Source organism: Sceloporus undulatus, chromosome 2 (assembly GCF_019175285.1).
Source record: "Sceloporus undulatus isolate JIND9_A2432 ecotype Alabama chromosome 2, SceUnd_v1.1, whole genome shotgun sequence".
Taxonomy (NCBI): Eukaryota; Metazoa; Chordata; class Lepidosauria; order Squamata; family Phrynosomatidae; genus Sceloporus; species Sceloporus undulatus.
Window position 1 is genome coordinate 222,768,620 of NC_056523.1, and position 18,727 is coordinate 222,787,346.

The window sequence follows — 18,727 nt, forward strand, 5'->3', positions numbered from 1 at the left end:
TGTGAACAACACAGATTCATCCCACATTCTACTGGGATTATTTACACCATTTAATTAACCCCTGTCAGAAATGACTTGTTTTGCACACCAAAACAACAGAGAGCAGGCTAGCAAGGGACTGAGTCAGTGCCACTGTTGTATAGCAGTTGGAAAATAAATGTGGCTCTGGATTTGCTCCTTCCCTGGTATAGTAGTGGGTGGATGAGCAATATATGCTTTTCAGTCTGCAGTTCTGGATGTTTCTGGCAGGTTACATGATTATGGTTCCCAAAGAAGCAGTTAGAACAGAGCTTCGACTGTGGAGGAAAATTTATACGTCTATTACATTTTCCTCTTGAGCTTCAGTAGAAAAGCTCATAGCAGCCTGCAATTTAGGAGTCTCCCAGTAAGGGCAGAGACCAAGCAAAGGACCTGCTTAGCATTAATGGTGTAATTCTAGCAGGTACCTCCAGACCAAGATCAGGCAAGAAAGAGCAAAGGAAGGCGTATTACTGAACATTTTTTTTTAAAATAATGATTATGGAGAATCTGCACAAATTCAATCTAGACAATGAAATAGAAATAGGAAAAATGTTCTCATATCTAGGGTCAAAATGGATAGAAACAGCGACTGCAGCTTGTTTGGAGGTTCTAGTAGGGGAGCACAGCTATCGTATCGATGCAAAGAGGCCCAAAAGTATTGGAGAATGATACACTCCCTCATGTCAGAGATTCTGCAAATCGAAATACCCTTCAACCCACTTCTTTTTCTTTTAAATATAACATCTGAAATGAGTAAAGAAACGGGGGGAAAAACAGGTGTTTAGTGTTGTATATGATGACCTCTACAAGAATCATATACGCAAGATTATGGAAAAGACCAGAAATCAATAAAAATGAAGAGTGGTTAAGGAAATTATATGAAGCTATGGAGATGGATATTCTCACAACTCTTATGAGAGGAGACAAGAATGAAAAGATTGAAGAAGATTGGCTATGTTTTAAACTATACAGAGAGAAAAAATTACTGAACAACGACTCAATGTCAGAGCTTGAATGAAATATTATTTAATACAGGGTTCCACCCATAAAGGTAGATAAACTATAGAGTTTATAAGTGATTACCTCTGAAAAATGTGATTCTTTTTTCTTTTTCTTTTGTTCTTGTTTAAAAGATACTGGAATTAACAGATTATTGATTACATAAAGGAAACTAAGTAATCAGAAGGCTTAGAAGACAAGATTTTCATCTTGGAAGTTAAAGTATCTTATCAGAAAACTGGAAATTTAGCTTTTTATGGTTGGTTTTTTATGTATGTATATGTCCGTATTTGCTATTTTTTGATGTTTATATGTTGTTTATATGTCTTATGTGATTTGTTATGTATGTTTTTTATAATGTTTAATAAAAGTTTTAAAAAAAGAAACAGGGACTGCAGGCAGGAAATCATATGAAGACAAGGAATGAGGAGGGCAGCTATGAAATAACTAGAAAGGATCCTAAAATGTAAAGATAAACGACGAAGCACTAAGGTTAGAACTATAACAAGCCATTGTATTCCCTGTTACAATGTCTGGATATGAGAGCTGGACAGTGAAGAAAGCAGATAGGAAGAAAATCAACTCATTTGAGATGTGGTGTTGGAGAAGAGTGCTTAGGATCCCATGGACACCCAAAATGTTAGATAAATGGATCCTAGAACAAATCAAACCAGAAATCTCTCTTGAAGCGAACATGACAAAACTGAGGCTATTGTATTTTGGCCACATCATGAGGAAGCACAACTTATTGAAAAAGGCAATAATGCTAGGAAAAGTGGAGGGAAGCAGAAAGAGAGGAAGGCTGTATGCTAGATGGATGGACTCCATTAAAGAGGATATGGGTATGAATTTGCAGGAATGGAGAAGAGTAGTGGAGGTCAGGGAGTCTTGGAGATTTCTGATCCACATGGTCACCATTAATCGAGATGAACTTGAGGGTGGTTAACAACAACAAACCTCCAGACAACTAACAAAGGGACCATCAGTTCCCTCCTTCCTGTCCAGGGTGACCAGGCATCCTCCTTTTCCAGGACACATCCTCCAGTTCAACCTTCTATCCGGGAGGAATTCCGAAATGTCCTCCATTTGGAGCATGGCTAAGAAGCATGACTTTATATGTATATGCGTGTTTTTCAGCTTTTATTTGGCAATGTCCTACATTTTTCTAAAATGTCCTACATTTCTCAGTGCCTTGTTCTTCTATGTGGGTTACAGGGACGTAGCTAGGATTTTAGGAAGGGGGGGGGTCCAGACTAAGTGCCACCATTATAATGGGGCTTGGGCATGGCGGCGCAGCAGCACACACCATTCATTTTTCTAATGGTGGCACTTAGTCCGGGCCCCCAGATCCCCCCCCCCCCTTGGCTACATCCCTGTGGGTTAGGACATCTGGTCACCTTGTTCCTGACTGTGTCTCCTCTTTTCTGCTTGGAGATGGGAACAGCCAGCTGAGAGGGTGCCAGATGGACACTGCCTGGTGGTTGCACCCTGGCTCTCCTGCCTTCCCTAACAGGGAGCTTTCTGCTTTTCTTGGTGAGTTTGGGTGGAAGCTTCCTTTCCCTTCCTCCTCGTTAATAAGCCCATACAGGCCTCGTTAAAGTTAATTGATGGGTGGTGGTGATTGAGCTGGTGCCACTGTCTGCCACCCCCACGCAGGGGAGGGATGTTGCTCTGCATGTGATTTTCCCTCCCCAAATTGCATCCAGTTTCTCTGCTCGCCTGCCTGCCTATTTATCTCAGTCCTGTTGCTTACAGAAAAGGGACCAGTTGTTTAGCCGTCCCTGCAAAACAAAAAGACATGTTGGTTCCTATATAGACAGTGAGATGCCTCCTGCTTTGGAATACTGTGGTAGATGGAGGTTCGCTGTTCTTCTGTCCTGAAGGAGTTTCTCTGAAGGCATTTTTCTATGTTAGGTTATTGTTATTAACTGCATTCAAGTCAATCTCAAACCTTGGTGACCCTGTGGATGAGACATCTCCAAGACTCTACTGTTCTGTTTAGTTCTTGCAAACTCATTCCCATGACCTCCCTAATAGAGTTCTTCCACCTAGCATGTGGCCTTCCTCTCTTTCTACTTCCCTCCACCTTTCCTAGCATTATTATTTTTTCCAGTGAATTGTGTGTCCGAACTATGACGGCTTCAGTTTTGTCATCTTGGCTTCCAGGGAGATGTCTGGCTTGATCTGCTCTAGGGCCCATTTGTTTATGTTTTTGGCTGATCCACAGCACCCTTCTCTAGCATCACATCTAGGGTTGCCATAAGTGAGGACCTCCAAACCGGGACAAATGTAGGACAAATGTAGGGCAACATTTTCAAATGTAGGACACATTTTTATAAAAATGGAGGACGCGCAAAAAATTGAGGTTTTTTTTTAAAAAAAATGTTAATATAAATGCATGTTTTTAGGCATGATCAAAATGGAGGACATTTTGGCATTATTCTTAGACAGATGGCAGACAAGGACTTGCCCTCGGGTTCAACTGTACATTTCAGAAGTGTGTACAGGTACTTGGTCAAGGGACTGTGGTTTTTCTTCACTGCGCATGAGTTTGTAAAAATCACAGCAAGTTACATTGGCCGTGCCTCAGAGGCTTGTTGATATCAATATCACCACCACCATCATCATCATCATCATCATCATCATCATCATCATCATCATCACTATAATTGTCCAAGAAAGGCAGACTTGTTAGCATTCAAAGCACCATAAATACACAAAAAATGCACTTGCATATATTTAATAATAAAAAATAATGAAAAAATAAATAAAAAACAAGGCAGGGGTGTATATATTTGATAATAAAAATTAATGTAATAAAATAAAAAACAAGCAATAATAAAAATTAATAAAATAAAACAAAAACAAGCAATAATAAAATTAATGAAATAAAATAAAACAAGCAATAATAAAAATTAATAAAATAAGATAAAAACAAGCAATCATAAATTTTAATAAAATAAGATAAAAACAAGCAATAATAAATATTAATGAAATAAAATAAAAACAAGCAATAATAAAAATTAATGAAATAAAATAAAAACAAGCAATAATAAAAATTAATAAAATAAAAAATAAAAAGCAATAATAAAATTTTAAAAAAATAAATAAAATAAGTAATTTATATTTTAAAAAATAATTTAAAACCCCCAAAATACCAAGGCAGACCTAATGGCCACTGACTCAGCTTTCCTCTTCCTCCTCCTCCTCCTCCTTATGTGGCCCAATTCTGCACTGGCCTTCAGGCACCCTTCCCCCGGCTCATTCCTCCTCCTCCTCCTCCTCCTCTCCCCCCTCCTCCTCCTTATGATGGCTGGCACGGGCGGCAGGTAACCCCTCCTCCCCCTCCCCCGCCTCCCCCCCCTCCTCCTCCTTACGATGGCTGGCACGGGAGGAAGGGAAGCAGGGCAGGCAGGCACGCGCACGCGCGGAGGGAATGGGGAAAGCAGGCGCGCGCGCGCGCCCTGCCACTGGCCCCTACTGAGGCCTGGGCAGCGCGCAAGCCCTCCCAGTGGGGGTGTGGGTGCAGCGGCGCTTCTGCTGCCGGCCTGCCGAGGAAGAGGAGGAAGGTGGAGCCGGAGGAGGAGGAGGAGGTGGGTCGGCGCCGCAGCAGCCGCATTAGCGGCAGCGGCAATGGCCGGAGCAGGCCCCCCAAACCGAGAACAAGGCACGGGTGGGGGCCCAAACCGGACCGTGACCGGGAGGGGCCCCCCGAAACCGTGAATGGCACGGGGGCCGCCGGGTTATGGCAAGCCTAATCACATCTGAAATGAATTAATTTTCTTCCTGTCTTCTTTCTTAACTGTTCAGCTCTCACATTCACACATGGCAACAGGGAATACACTGGCTTGTATGATTCTGACGTTTGTGCTCAATTGTATATCTTTGCATTTTAGGATCTTTTCTAGTTCTTTCATATCCATTCTACCCATTCTTAATCATCTTCTAATTTCCTGGCTGCAATCCCCATTGCTATCAATGTTTGATCGCAAGTATGAGAATTCTTTTACTATTTCTACTTCCTCATTGTCTAGGTTGAATTTCTGTAAATTCTCCATGGTCATTATGGTTTGTTTTTTATGTTCAGTGTGTTAGAACTTAGATTTTATTTGACATAACCTTAAAAATGTTAGAGTAGGAATGCCACGAATACATTTACATGTTTAGGGAGCTGGGTATGTTTAGCCTGGAGAAGTGATGGTTAAGAGGTGACATGATGGCCATGTTTAAATATTTTAAGGGATGTCATATTGAGAATGGAACAAACTTGTTTTCTGATGCTCAAGTGTCTAGGACCCAGAGCAATGGGTGCAAACTACAGGTAAAGAGATTCCACCTCAACATTAGGAAGAACTCCCTGACAGAGCTGTTCAGTGGTGGAGCACTCTCCCTGAGAGAGTGGTGGAGTCTCCTTCTTTGGAGGTTTTTAAACAGAGGCTGGATGGCCATCTGTCAGGGGTGGTTTGATCATGAGTTCCTGCATGGCAGGGAATTGGGCTGGATGACCCTTGGGGTCTCTTCCAAATCTAGGATTCTGTGAAAGATGTATCATACTGAAACACTTGTCAAGTCTGCTTCCCTGAGCTGCACCTCACTTGTGAAGCATATATAGCAGGTTTCCCCAAGCTGGCACCTACCAGATGTTTTGGACTGCCACTCCTGTCAGCCCTGGCTAACCTGGTGAATGGTGAGGGACCATGGGAGTTGAAGTCCAAGAGCCTGCAGGCTACCAGGTCAAGGGAGGCTGGTAAACACCGTGGGAAACCCAAGTTGACTATTATGTGACGTATGAAACAGGCCCAAGAGGCTTGTTTGTGAAAGCTATTTCTCCCCTCAGGGTAAATGGAGTTTAGACACAACACCCAGCAATTTATATATTCCGTCAAGGAAATTATCCCATCTGCTCTGAATTAATTCATCCCTGCTTAATCACAAGGAATTGTCTCCTATATTCCAATTAAGATCAATCCGGAATTGCGGGGACCCACCAAAGGAAGAATTTGGCTATGGATGACCTTTTGCACCTTGCTTATTCAGCTTTTACACCATGCTCAAAGTAAAGTCGAAAGCTTTCACAGCTGGCATCCATAGTTCTTATGGGATTTTTGGGCTATGTGTTCTGGAAGAGTTTCATCCAATTCACAATGGAAAAAGAAAAGGAAGGAACATTGCCATTCTTTGATAATCATAGTCATCCGCAAACTGAACCAATGTTTGCGCCACACAGTATACAGAAAACCTACACACAGAGACAGATACTTACACAAGAACTCCAACCATCACCCAGGACTCAAAAGAAGCAAAATAAAAACACTGATATACAGTGGGGGGATAGGATCTGTGAACCCCACTCCCTGAAAACTGAATTGAAGCACCTAGACCAGGCTCTGCAGGCTAATGGTTACTCCAGCTCAGACATCAGAAGGGCTGCCAGACCCAGAAAAACCCAGAGGAGTGAAGACAAACAACCACCCAAAGGGAAGGTATTTTTACCATACCTTAAAGGAGTCACAGACAGAATAGGAAAACTGGTGAGGAAACACAACCTCCAAATGATCTACAGGCTGACCAAGAAAATCCAGCAAATGATGCGCTCAGCAAAGGACGGGAGAGACCCTCTCACAGCCACAGGAGTTTACCACGTATCATAAGGACCACAAAGCGCTGTGGTTGCTTGAATCCATGGATAAAAAAATCTGTGGATATGGAGGGCCTACTGTATTTTAGTCCCATTTACCTCCAAATGTGAACAGATTTGTGAATTTCATTAGATAAAATAATGGGTGTATATATGTGTCAGGCTGGATGTAAGAAGGGGTTAAAAGAAAGCATCTACTTTTGTATAGTAGGTGCTGCCACCTGCTGTCCCCTATTTCGTTCATAGTTTTCCATTAAAAAAAAAATCCAACACCTTCCCATATTTCCATTCCATTCCCTTCCTCTGATGACATAAACCAGTTGGCGCCTGTTGCCCATGTTTCTTTTTTGCCTCGTTCCCCAGGACTTTGGCACTCCCTTTGTACCTCCCACGCAACCATTTCTCTCTCTTGTTTCCTTGTCTGCAGAAGTCAGAACAACTCTATCACTGTGGTGGCTCTTAGCTAATATGTGAAAAAGTACATCAGTGGATTTAGGAGAGACTGGGGAAAGAGTTAACAAATGCCCTGCTAAAAGAGGCTGTGGAGGGGAGCCCTTCTGACATGGGTGGGTTTGGGAAAACCACTGGAAAAGTTAGAAACGATGACCAAAATACTGGCAACTTACTAAAGCTAATGGCTAAAGTGGTAACTCCTAAAGCTGCCTTTACAGGACGTATGCTGGAACACAGATCTAAGATCTAACACCCTATTGAGACATTGTTGATTTTAGTGTGATAACCGAATATTCTCATGCATTCCGAGTTTATTGTTCACACTATTTTTTAAATCAGACATGCATCTATATGCATCTCTGTGAGTTCTGTTGCTCACATGTGTCAGCACTGTGAATAATGATGAAGATGATGATGCAGATGTATTCAAAGCACATTCAAGGCATGCAGAGTTTTATCTTGGTTTATCCTGGGTCAATTCGCATTGGTTATTCACACAGCCAAGAATGTGAATCTTTTAGGAAAACAAAGGAAAAGACACGAGATTGGTTATCCCAGGTTAAGTGGGACGTTCTGGCACCCTCCCTCCCCCCCCCAAAAAATAAACCCCTTAATCAGATGCATTAGAAATGCATGTGAACAACAAAGATTCAGCCCACATTCTACCGGGTTTATATTCTGAATAACCCCCTGGTGACTCAGTGCTTGCATCAGTGAAGGCATCATAGTAGGGTAACTGCTTTTTTGATGTTGCACAAGGAATTATCCATGCACCATGTTTTTTCCCAAGCTGCACAATCGTGGCTCCACCCTCCACTCCCAAATGGCCACTGGTTCTTCAAAGGGGAACTGGAATGGTGGCCCGCTGCTACTACAACCACCGGTTGTACTAAGTCATTGGCTGGAGTCTACCTGGCCACTTGAATGGAATAAAGACAGGAGGAGCAGAAGGGAGACCACTGTTTTGAGGTGGCAAGAATGTAGAATGAAGTGCAAGTCAGAGGGGAGAAAGAATTAGTCAAGGAAATGGTGTTGAATGTTGTTGTTAGTTGCCTTTGAGCTGACCTTGACTCATGGCGACCTTGTGGATGAGACATCTCTGAGTCCCCCGGTTCTCCACTGTTCTGTTTAGCTCTTGTAGATTCAGGCCCATGACCTCCTTGATTGAGTCTATCTATCTGGCATGTGATCTTCCTCTCTCTCTCCTACCTTTTACCTTTCTCCGCATCATTGTCTTTTCCAATGAGTTGTGCCTTCTCATGATGTGGCCAAAATACAACAGCCTCAATTTAATCATCATGGCTTCCAGGGAGAGTTCAGAGTGTTAAACAGACACTATAAGTTGGCTATTTACATAGACACTTAGTTCTGGAATGGAATAGTCTGTGTGGTAAGAGATGGATCTCATCCATTAAGCTCTGTGAAGTAAAAAAAAGAATATGTTCTGTGGATCTGAAGGAACTGCTTTTAAGTTTACTAGGATAAGATTCTGCATCTTAGTGGCAGATTGTATTCCTAATTAAATGTAAGGTGTGATTACTTTTGGGTGTATCCAAGGAATGTATACCAGGAGCCAAGTGAAGCATCTAATATCAGCCACTGATTGGAAGGTTTCATGCTCTGGTTTGTTCTTTCCACAGCCTGCCAGATGGGATTCTATCGTCACTCGCTGTCAACTGAGCGGTGCCTCAAATGCCCACCCAACAGCTCTTCCAGTTTCCGTGCAGCAGCCAAGTGCCCCTGCCTCAATGGTTTCTTCCGGACACCCACTGAGGACCAAACTGTTGCCTGCACCCGTAAGTCCTAGATGGGAGAACAGTACATTCACAGAAGGGAATTGGTCATTTGCCTCCCAAAAGTTACATTTGTATGACGTTTCTCCTCCAGTCTCAAGATTCTGTTATGATTTGAAGTCAAAGACTTTCATGGTCGACATCCATAGTTTTTTGTGGGTTTTTCGGGCTACGTGGCCATGTTCCCGAAGAGTTCATTCCTGACGTTTGCTGGCAAAACGTCAGGAATAAACTCTTCTTGAACATAGCCACATAGCCCGAAAAACTCACAAAAAACTCTGTTATGATTCCTCCCCACTTTATCTTCACAAAAACCCAGCTAGATAGAGAAGTTTGAGAGAGAGCTAGAGGCAGACAGAAAGAGAAAAAGAAGCCTAAAGTGATCACCTGACTGACCTCAATGGCAGAAATACTGCATCAATTTCTCCAACTTATCCATTGTAGTCTCCCATCTGATGGGAGTAGGGTTCCCATTCATCCTGGAAATCCTGGGAAATCCTGGATTGAAGGGACTGAAAAATGTCCCAGCTGGCTGGGCCAGTTGAAACAGTAAATCCGGGATTTCTCCTTCATCACAGGCTAATGGGTAGGTTAAAATGTGGCAGTGGTGATGAAGAAAGATGTGCAAGAAGACTGGTATTGGCGGGAACCTCATCATGCCCTGCAGGCTCCAGTTGCTACTGCATTGGGGTGACATTATCACCTTATTCTTCCATTCCTTCCCCGCTTCCCCTGACAGGCCCAGAAGACAAGAAAGGAAAGCAAACAAACAACAATGACCTTGTGTTATGCAGTACTTATGTCAGTGGCTTGGGTGTAAGGCACCACAGTACACTTCAAAACAGCCTTGAAAAGGAGTCCCTTTACTCTCTGGGGCTGTTTGGAAGCCTACCTTTCTTGACATCAGTTAGGGGTGTGGAGACGGGAAAAAAGAGCTTGGTGCTGGTACTGAAGTTGAAACAAAATGGTAGAAAAAGTGCAATGATTAATGTATTGAATTTGCATCATCAGAATGCAAATTATTATGCATAATGATATCAGTTTTCATTATATGCAAATTAGGTGCCCGGCTATGAGGGACTGGAACATGGCACCCCTACATGGGAGTAGTATGAAGGTGGTATAAAGGAGCTTTCCCACAACACCCCACATGGCTATTTGGGTTGCAGAGAGGGGATAGCTGCACCAATACATCACTCAGAAAACCATTTTGTATGCTAAATCATTACGCAGTGCTGGGGGAAAAAGTTCTTCCAGCGTAACCCTTGTCTCACTAGTGGAAAGCCGTAACAAGATTCCAGTGTCCATGCTTTATATGGTGGTGATGTGACATGGTGTAAGCATGTGTAGAATCCAATGAACATTGGCTCAGTAGCCTCCAGTCTTTGTGCCCTGTTTTGGCCTGCATTTTTCGGGCTAAGGATCTCATAGTCCCTATACACAGACATATACATATATGTTGGAATGCACTAGGCACTTTCTGTCCATTGTATGTGGGCAATTTGTGCTCAATGGTAAGGTAAGGAAAAATATTATACAGGGTTAAAGGCAATCACAGTATCACACTTTGTACTGATCATGTCAGCTTTAATAATGTAGGTGCAGGTAGGACTAACACATTCTGAACCCACTTTGGTGGTGAAGATTAGATTATAAACACTAATGCACTCTCTCTTTTGCCTTGCAGGTCCTCCTTCTGCCCCCCACAATGTTACCTTCTCCCTTGTGGGGAGCCAGGTCTCACTTTCGTGGCAACCTCCCATTGATCAGGGTGGGCGCAGTGATCTCTCCTACAATGTCTCCTGCCAACGCTGCAACTTTCTGGTGTGTGAGCCCTGCGAGAGTGACGTGGTTTTTTCCCCCAGTGCATTAGGCCTGACAAGGCCAAATGTGGTTGTGGATGGCTTGGAATCTTATACCAATTACAGCTTCACTGTACTGGCTCATAATGGTGTGTCAGGGCTTAGCTCTGCCTCACACAAAAGTACCAGTTCTCCCATCTGGGTTACTGTAGGCCATGCAGGTGAGTCACTGTGGTGAATCTGGGGAAGGGATCTTTCAAACCTGTGGAAGTGAGCAAGCAAAGCAAAAAAAAAAAGTTTTAGAGATACCTGCACTGTAATTTTCCTGTGTAGTTGTGTGCTTTCAAGTCATTTTGGAGTTATGGCAATCCTAAGGCAGATCTATCAGGAGGTTTTCTTGGCAAGTTTTCAGAGGAGGTTCACCATTGCCTTCCCGTGAGACTGAGAGCATGTGACTTGCCTAAGGTCACCTAGGGGATTTCATGGCTGAGCAGGGGTTTCAGCCGTGGTCTCCAGAGTCCTTGTCCAACACACAAACCACTATGCCAGGCTGGCTATTTTATGTTATGCCACCTTTATTAGCTAAATGCAACCAGGGCCATTGAGGCAGAATACTCTGGGGGTAGCCCAGAGTAATCTGGCCTTGGACTGCTTCCACCTCCCCATGTTATCTAAGGCCCTCCTTTCTGATGCTGGACAGTGTTTGCATACACATTCCACTGTGTTGCTTAGCACTACTCAGTGGGAGCAAGTCACTTGCTTCTGAGGTCAGAAAGAGGCACCCAGCCTTTATCACAAAGCTGGATGCCTTTTACTGATCTCTGAGAAAATGCCATGCAGCAGTTGTGGCAATGCCAGGTGGCATAGTGGGACATATTTTAAACAACCAGCCACCATCAGAATGGAGGGCTCTGGATCTTCCGGGAAGATGCAAAGCAAGCAGGGACTTTTTTAAACACCATTATAAGAGGAGTATGTCCTGGGTTTGGACCATATGTCATCGACACTGTTCAAGTTAGACTTGGGGTTTGTGCCCTATGTTGTCTCGACCCCCTACCAAGAGGACCAGGGGAAGCAGGTTTATTTGGCCCATGCAAACAGGGCTCAGGTATTTTTGTGTGTATATGTAGTCAATTTGCTGTTAATATGCAGTTGGTATGAAGGTTAGTGAGATATTATATATAATTCTGACTAAGAATATGAGTTGTTGTTGTTGTTATTGTTGTGTGTCTTCAAGTCATTTCTGACTTATGGTGACCCCAAGGCAACCCTATCATAGGTTTTTCTTTGCAAGATTTGTTCAGAGGAGGTTTGCCATTGCCTTCCCCTGAGGCTGAGCGAGTGTGACTTCCCCAAGGCCACCCAGCGGGTTTCATGGCTGAGCTGGGCAACAAACCCTGGTCTCCAGAGTCATAGTCCAACACTCAAACCAATGCAAGCCAGTCAGGCGCATGAAGCCCTAAGGCATTAGGGAGGAACCTGTGCCCCTCCAGCTGTTTTTGGGCTCTAGCTCCTACCAACCCCAGCCAACATGACCATTGGTCCCCATCCCATCCCTAGAATAATCCTCACTCTATGAACCTTGGCTCTTTTCCTTAACCCCCACAGCTATGTAGTACAAATGTTCTGGGGTGCTGTATGAGGGGTATGGTGTAGGTCAGGGTGGACAAACTACAGGATCATGTGGCCTTTGGCACCCCTCCAAACCTCTAGGCCCCATGTTTAAAAAGTACTGGTTTATGGGACATTTTTCTCCCTACACCCAGCCAAACTGATGCATAACCAGTCACAAATGTAGCATTTTACTATCCTTCCAGAGCCCCCCCCCCATCCCCCTTACAACCCCCCTATGGGTGGCCAGACGTGATGCAACATCATTTCCAGCAATTAAGAAAAATGGCCCCCTCTTCTTCTATAGTTGCCCATCCCTGGTGTAAGTAAAGTACTTGGAACACCCATAGAAGAGTTACATAAATACTAATCAAGATGTGAGCTTTCCTCTGGGGAACTTTTCAGTCATCAGGGATATCATGTTTCCATAACGTGCAAACCCCAGTAGCTTGTTGTGAAGTGGGAAGAGTGCAGTTCTGCAAGGACATTTGGCAGGATGTCATGCCAAGTGTGTCTACTATTGGCAGATCAGAAGCCAATCTGAAGATTAACTCCATGTAGTGACTCAAATTCAGGGGAAGCTGTCTTTCCCATAAATCAAATGCCAAAGTCCTTGTTACAAGAATGTTGGCGTGCTAAATTGCAGTAGTACTTACTGCTAAATTGCATTAAATTGATGGGGATGATGATACAGTGATGATGACAGAAAAGCCCTTTAACTTCTTTTGCATTATTGTCACTTCATTCATTCTTAGTTGCTCCATGAATATCCTGTGGTTTTGCAGATGGTGTGGCTGTTGCACTGTCTTGTTTATTTTAGTTAAAACCAACATAATTGTTTCGATGAATCCTGTTATGCTTCCCCATCCCCACCAGAGGCCACTGCCATAAACGTGCAAAACCTTCTTCATGAAGGCTTCTGTGGAAGATGAATAGGAGGTATTGACACCATGGCAAAACCTCTTCAAGCATCATAATTCCATGGTGCCACAATAAAGCTGGGAAATGCTCCTTTTCTGTTTCCAAGGACTTGGGTTCTGACCCAAGTCCTTGGTGGGTTTTTCGGCTTACGAAGCCTTTCGGGTTCTAAAGCGGCCGCGGAAAGAATTAATTTCGTAACCCGAGGCACAACTGTGTTGAAATATGTGCCACCTTGTTATTCAGCTAGCTAGAGAAGGAAATCAAATGGAGAGGAAGGGTTTTAGTGGATGCTGATACATAAGACCTGATGGGTAAGATCTGATTTGTACCACCATGGTGCCTATTTGGCATCCAAAATCTGTCACTGAAGTAGCCACCTCCCTTATCTTCCAGTCCTGTGTAGATTTTGCTAGCAAGATTTAGCCAGTGTGTGTTACCTGGGCAAAGTCAAAATATGAATGTGAATAGATGGCTACCCACTCTAGAAGGCGTCTCATGCTTTGGCCTCTTTATCTCCAAGTCCATCATGGTGGACTAATCTCACCGGACAAGAGAATGAGAGCACTCTCAGTGACTTGGCTGCCAACTCGGCATCGCAGTCAGGTCCCTACAGCTACGAGGTCATGTACTTGAGAAGGTGAGTTGTCTTTTGCTTGCAAGCTCCAGAAATTTTCCTTTTGCATTCCCTAATTTGTTTAAATCTTGAGAACAATCTGACCTGATGTTAACTTTTGACAGGGAGAGGAAAAGCTCTATACTGTCCAACACCTCCAAGAACCCAATGACCTTGGGAAATCACCTGACACAGCAACCTGTTGCGCGTGCGCTCCGTCACACCATCAGGAGATGGTCCGTACCCAGGAACAGGAATTCCGCACCCTTCCACAAGGGAGCCCTTTTCACACACAGGGTGAAGAGTGGGAAATCCAGATTGGGAGTTTGCTAGAGAGTCGATGGACACTTTCTCACATGCTTTTTTTTCCATCTTGGGCTATTGGAAGGAAGGTTAGGGCATGAAAACATCATCCATATACATATACATACACATATACCCCTAAACCTATACATACATAACAACATCATACATGAATGGTGTGTGACTCAAGTCACCTGTCAACCTTTATGGCAGCCCAATGATTTCATAGGTTTTCTTCAACAAGGAATACTTAGAGATTTTGCCAGTTCCTCTCTGAAATATAACCTACAGCATCTGGTATCACTAGTGGTGTTCCCATCCAAATACTAACCAGGCTGAGCTTAGCTGCTTAGCTTCGGATCAGATGGGATTTGATACCTTTAGGATTTAGGGTCCTCACATACCCATACATGCAGTTTCTCAGTGAAAAGTGGTCCTTTTCCGATACTGCTGTTTACAGGACTAAAAAAATATGCTGTATATACTCATGTATAAGTCTAAAATTTTAGCAAAAAAATGACCCAAAAACCCAGGTCGACTTATCCATGGGTCAAATTAAATATATACTTTAACTCTTATAAAAGGGAACGATCCTTGGTATAAGGCAAGTGCAATCTGTCCTAGAAGCCTGACCTCCCTCTACTCTCTTCCATCCACTTTAGTATGAGTTAAAACAGTTATGCCTACCATAATTTTGCAGGTTCTTGTTTGCATTGTTTTCCTTTGCTTCATCATTTAGATCCTTCGTTACATGCCCCTAAGTTTTACACCTCGACTTATCCAAGGGTCAAAATCCATAATTTTGATCCAAACTTGACCCACTCTAAGATTATGGTCGACTTATAGTTATGAGTCTTCGGTATGTGTCCATGCGTTTTTTTTAACTATTGGGTCAAACAGTAGCGGGACGATTATGAGGGCAGTTTTCTTTAAGAAAATAGTGCAAGAGGCCAGACTTCCCCCTCTGTATTCCAAAGCAGAATATGTGATAAGCATCTTTTGCCACTTTTGCGATTGTTATACATTTGCATTCCAGTGCGAAATTTTTACATATGTGCTCCAAACACTAAAATCTAGAAAATGGGGTTTATTGCGGAAGCTTATTGATAAAGGAGTCTGTCAAATCAGACAGCTAAATCCTGTAACAGAACAATGAAAACTATAATTTCAAATGTAATGGGGGAAATCTCAAAACTGGCTTTGGAAGATGAGTCCTTGATATGTGTCTGCAGGCGGTTATACATGTGTTGAAAGCAAATCTACTTAGTACAGTTTCAAAACCTTGATGGCCTGCCCCTTTGCTGAGCATCAGTAGCATAGTAATAATAATAGCACTTGTTGAGGGTGATGGATGATAATAAATTCATTCCTCATCAAGCAGTCTTATGGTCATGGGCATGTTGCTGTGCGCTGCAAGGGTGGAAATTGTTTATTTACAATAAATGGAAGGAAACAGCTACCTCTGCAAAAGAATGCAAATTATGGAGCTACCCTTCCATTGAAGTGCATGAGAAGCCCTTAAAAAGGAAATCTATGTATGCACAGTCTGTTTGGATTCAAAAAATTATCGTTTGTCATAAAAAATGCAAAGAAGTGTAAAAGATCAACCATTTGCCATAATCTTCCTAATCAGATAATGTAAAATAACCATATTGTTTCACTTCGGAACTATTGAAGTATAAAGTTTATTTGCTAAACAACAGCTTGGACTGCAGCACAACATGGTTGTACCACAGAAACTAAGAGACTGGAAATCACTGTTAATAGGTAGCACTAGAAAGGCAGTACCAGGCTAGAGATAGAGTTTTTAGTTTCCCCATCAAAACTCCTTTGATTTGCATACATTTCTGTGCTTGCAAGAATTTATAGAGAAGGATGTGAACAAGCTGCCATAAATGGTATAGACAACAGAAATCCAGATGTGAATCTTTGTACCAAGTCTGCAATATCTCAGGATTAACGAAATCTCAATCCTTGTTATCGATGTATCCATCAAAAATCCATCAGTGAACCTTTAATGACCAACTGAAATGCACAGTATATTTGTTGCAAGCTTCTAAGCTCCATGGTTTCTTCATCAGGCAGAGACTTCTTGAGGATCCATTGTTCTCGCCTACAAAGAAGCTGTGATCTCACTGGAATAGAGACATGTTGGATTGCAGAAGAGGAGTCCCTGTTGAGATGCAAATGGACTTTAAATTTCCTGGACTTTGAAAATCTCCCTATTGCCATATGGCCAGGAGGGGCCTGCCGCAAAAGATATTCTCCCCCAGCATACCATCTTTACTAAGGACTGAAACAACAGCAAGCATCACTAACATCTGCAATTGTTGTTTCTTTCCTCTCCTGTTTGTTTGTAACATTTTGCCTGATGAAGAAGCCCATGGAGCTATGCCTGATGGAATTTTGCATCGTTTCCCTTGCTTCATCCTTTAGATCCTTGTTACACATGGGTTGCCATAAGTCAGGACCTCCAAACCGGGACAAATGTAGGACAAACATTTTCAAATGTAGGACACATTTTATAAAAATGGAGGGCGTGCAAAAAAATTGAAGGTTTAAAAATGTAATAAAATGCATGTTTTTTAGGCATGATCAAAATGGAGGACATTTTGGCATTATCTTAGACAGATGGCAGAAATGTATTGCCCTCGGGTTAAACTTTATTTCTCAGAAGTGTGTATGGGCAAGGGACTGTGGTTTTTTCTTCACTGCGCATGAGTTTGTAAAAATCACAGCAAGTTACATTGGCCGTGCCTCAAGACTTGTTGATACAATACAGCACATCAATCATCAATCATCATCATCATCATCATCAACCACATAAATTGTCCAGGAAAGGCAGACTTGTTAGCATTCAAAGCACCATAATACAATAGAAAATGCACTTGCAAATATTTAATAAAAAAAATGGAAAAAAAAAATAAAAAACAAGTCAGGGGTAGTATATATTTAATAAAAAAATTAGAAATAAAATAAAAAACAAGCAATAATAAAAATAATGAAATAAAATAAAACAAGCAATAATAAAATTAATAAAATAAAAAAATAAAAAGCAATAATAAAAATGAATAAAATAAAATAAAATAAGTATGTTATATTTTAAAATAATTTTAAAACCCCCCACCCCCCCCAAAAAAAAACAAGGCAGACTAATGGCCACGACTCAGCTTTCCTCCTCCTCCTCCTCCTCTGCCCCAATTCTGCCCTTCAAGGCACCCTTCCTCCCCTCCTCCTCCTCCTCGAGGCTATGGAATCCTGGGAAACTGTAGCTCTGTGGACCGACCATTCAGCCTCCTTTTGTCAAGAGAGCTCTGGTGCCACAAGAAACTAAAATTCCCAGAACCATAGCACTGAGCCATGGATGTTTAAGGGGGGGTCAAACATTTCTGCAGCCTTTTGCTAACCCAAACCCTTCCTATTTACAAGCAAGGCAAAATGTCTTCCTTCCAAGCCACTGAAAAACCAACCCAAGTGGAGGGCTGATTGCTTCTTTTCTCCCCATTGGTCAGCTTCGGATAAAATGCATATTACAAGTAAAGGGTTTAGGGCCTCAAAACGATCCTGGATAAAGAATTACAAAATACTGACGCGGTTTAACATTTAAAAGATGAGGCAATTAAACCCCAGTGAAACATGAACGATTTATGAGCCTTTTTTTTTTTCCTCACTGTAACCTGGAAAGTAAGCCTCTTGCAAGACATATATACCAGTGGGGCTGGCAATAGCTCTGAGTGGCAGGTGTCTGAAGACCTGCTCTCTAGCAATCCCAGGCAGGGAGGCAGGAGGGTGGCACACAGCCACGGGGAGGGTTGGAGCTGCCTCCAGGGCCTCGCGGGGGGGGGAGAGTCCCAGGGGCAGGGCCAAACCGGGGCGGGACTGTGTGGCTCCGCCCAAACGGGAAAGTCCCACCCCAGGCGGGATATGGCAACCCTAGTTACACACCCTTAGGTTTTACCTTTGACTTATAAAAATCCAAATTTGGCCCCAAAACTGCCCTCGACTGAACAGAGAGGTCATTTATAGTCCAGTATATACTGTGTATCAGGGGTAGGCAAACTACGGCCCACGGCCGGACTGGCCCAGCGAGGCTTGGGAACCGGCCCCCCAAGTCTGCCGCCGATTGCCGCCGGGGCCTTGGCCTATCAGGAGGAGGCAAGGGGAGCAAGCGGGGGCAAGAGGGGGCAAGCGGGGCAAGGGGGGGCAATTGTCTATAGAAGCCTCAGAAACATGCATTATATTAACATTTTTTTGAAAATCAGCAAATTTTTTGCATGTTCTCCATTTTTTAAAAAGTGTCCTCCATTTGAAAATTTTGTCCTACATATGTCCCGATTTATTTAATTTAATTTCTTAAATTATTTAATTATTCATTTTTTGGCTTCGGCCCCCCGATGTCTGAGGGACAGCAACCTGCCCCCGCTCAAAAGGGTGCCTACCCTAGTGTATCAGATGTTGTGCAAACTGTAGATACACACTTTCCCTTCTGCCACTGGACATGGAGATGGAGTTGTGTGGGAATAGTGGGAGAAGCTTGTTGTTCCAGGGGGAATGTCATACCTTGACTGTGGGC

At 42.9% G+C, this 18,727-nt stretch overlaps 2 protein-coding genes across 2 annotated transcripts in view; both read left to right on the forward strand.

Annotated features, from left to right (window-relative positions):
- Positions 1-286: 286 nt before the first annotated feature.
- On the forward strand, positions 287-11,914 carry LOC121922207 (ephrin type-A receptor 1-like). Its single transcript, XM_042451318.1, has 3 exons — positions 287-1,292; positions 8,752-8,907; positions 10,592-11,914. Exons 1-3 carry the CDS (start codon positions 1,277-1,279, stop codon positions 10,942-10,944), a joined length of 525 nt encoding a protein of 174 aa, XP_042307252.1. The 5' UTR covers positions 287-1,276; the 3' UTR covers positions 10,945-11,914.
- Positions 11,915-14,054: 2,140 nt separating this feature from the next.
- EPHA1 (EPH receptor A1) overlaps positions 14,055-18,727 on the forward strand; it is a 23,930-nt gene continuing 19,257 nt past the window's right edge. Inside the window, exon 1 of the mRNA XM_042451317.1 lies at positions 14,055-14,127. Within this exon, the coding sequence (XP_042307251.1) occupies positions 14,085-14,127 (43 nt within the window). The 5' untranslated portion in view covers positions 14,055-14,084. The remainder of the gene's footprint in view (positions 14,128-18,727) is intronic.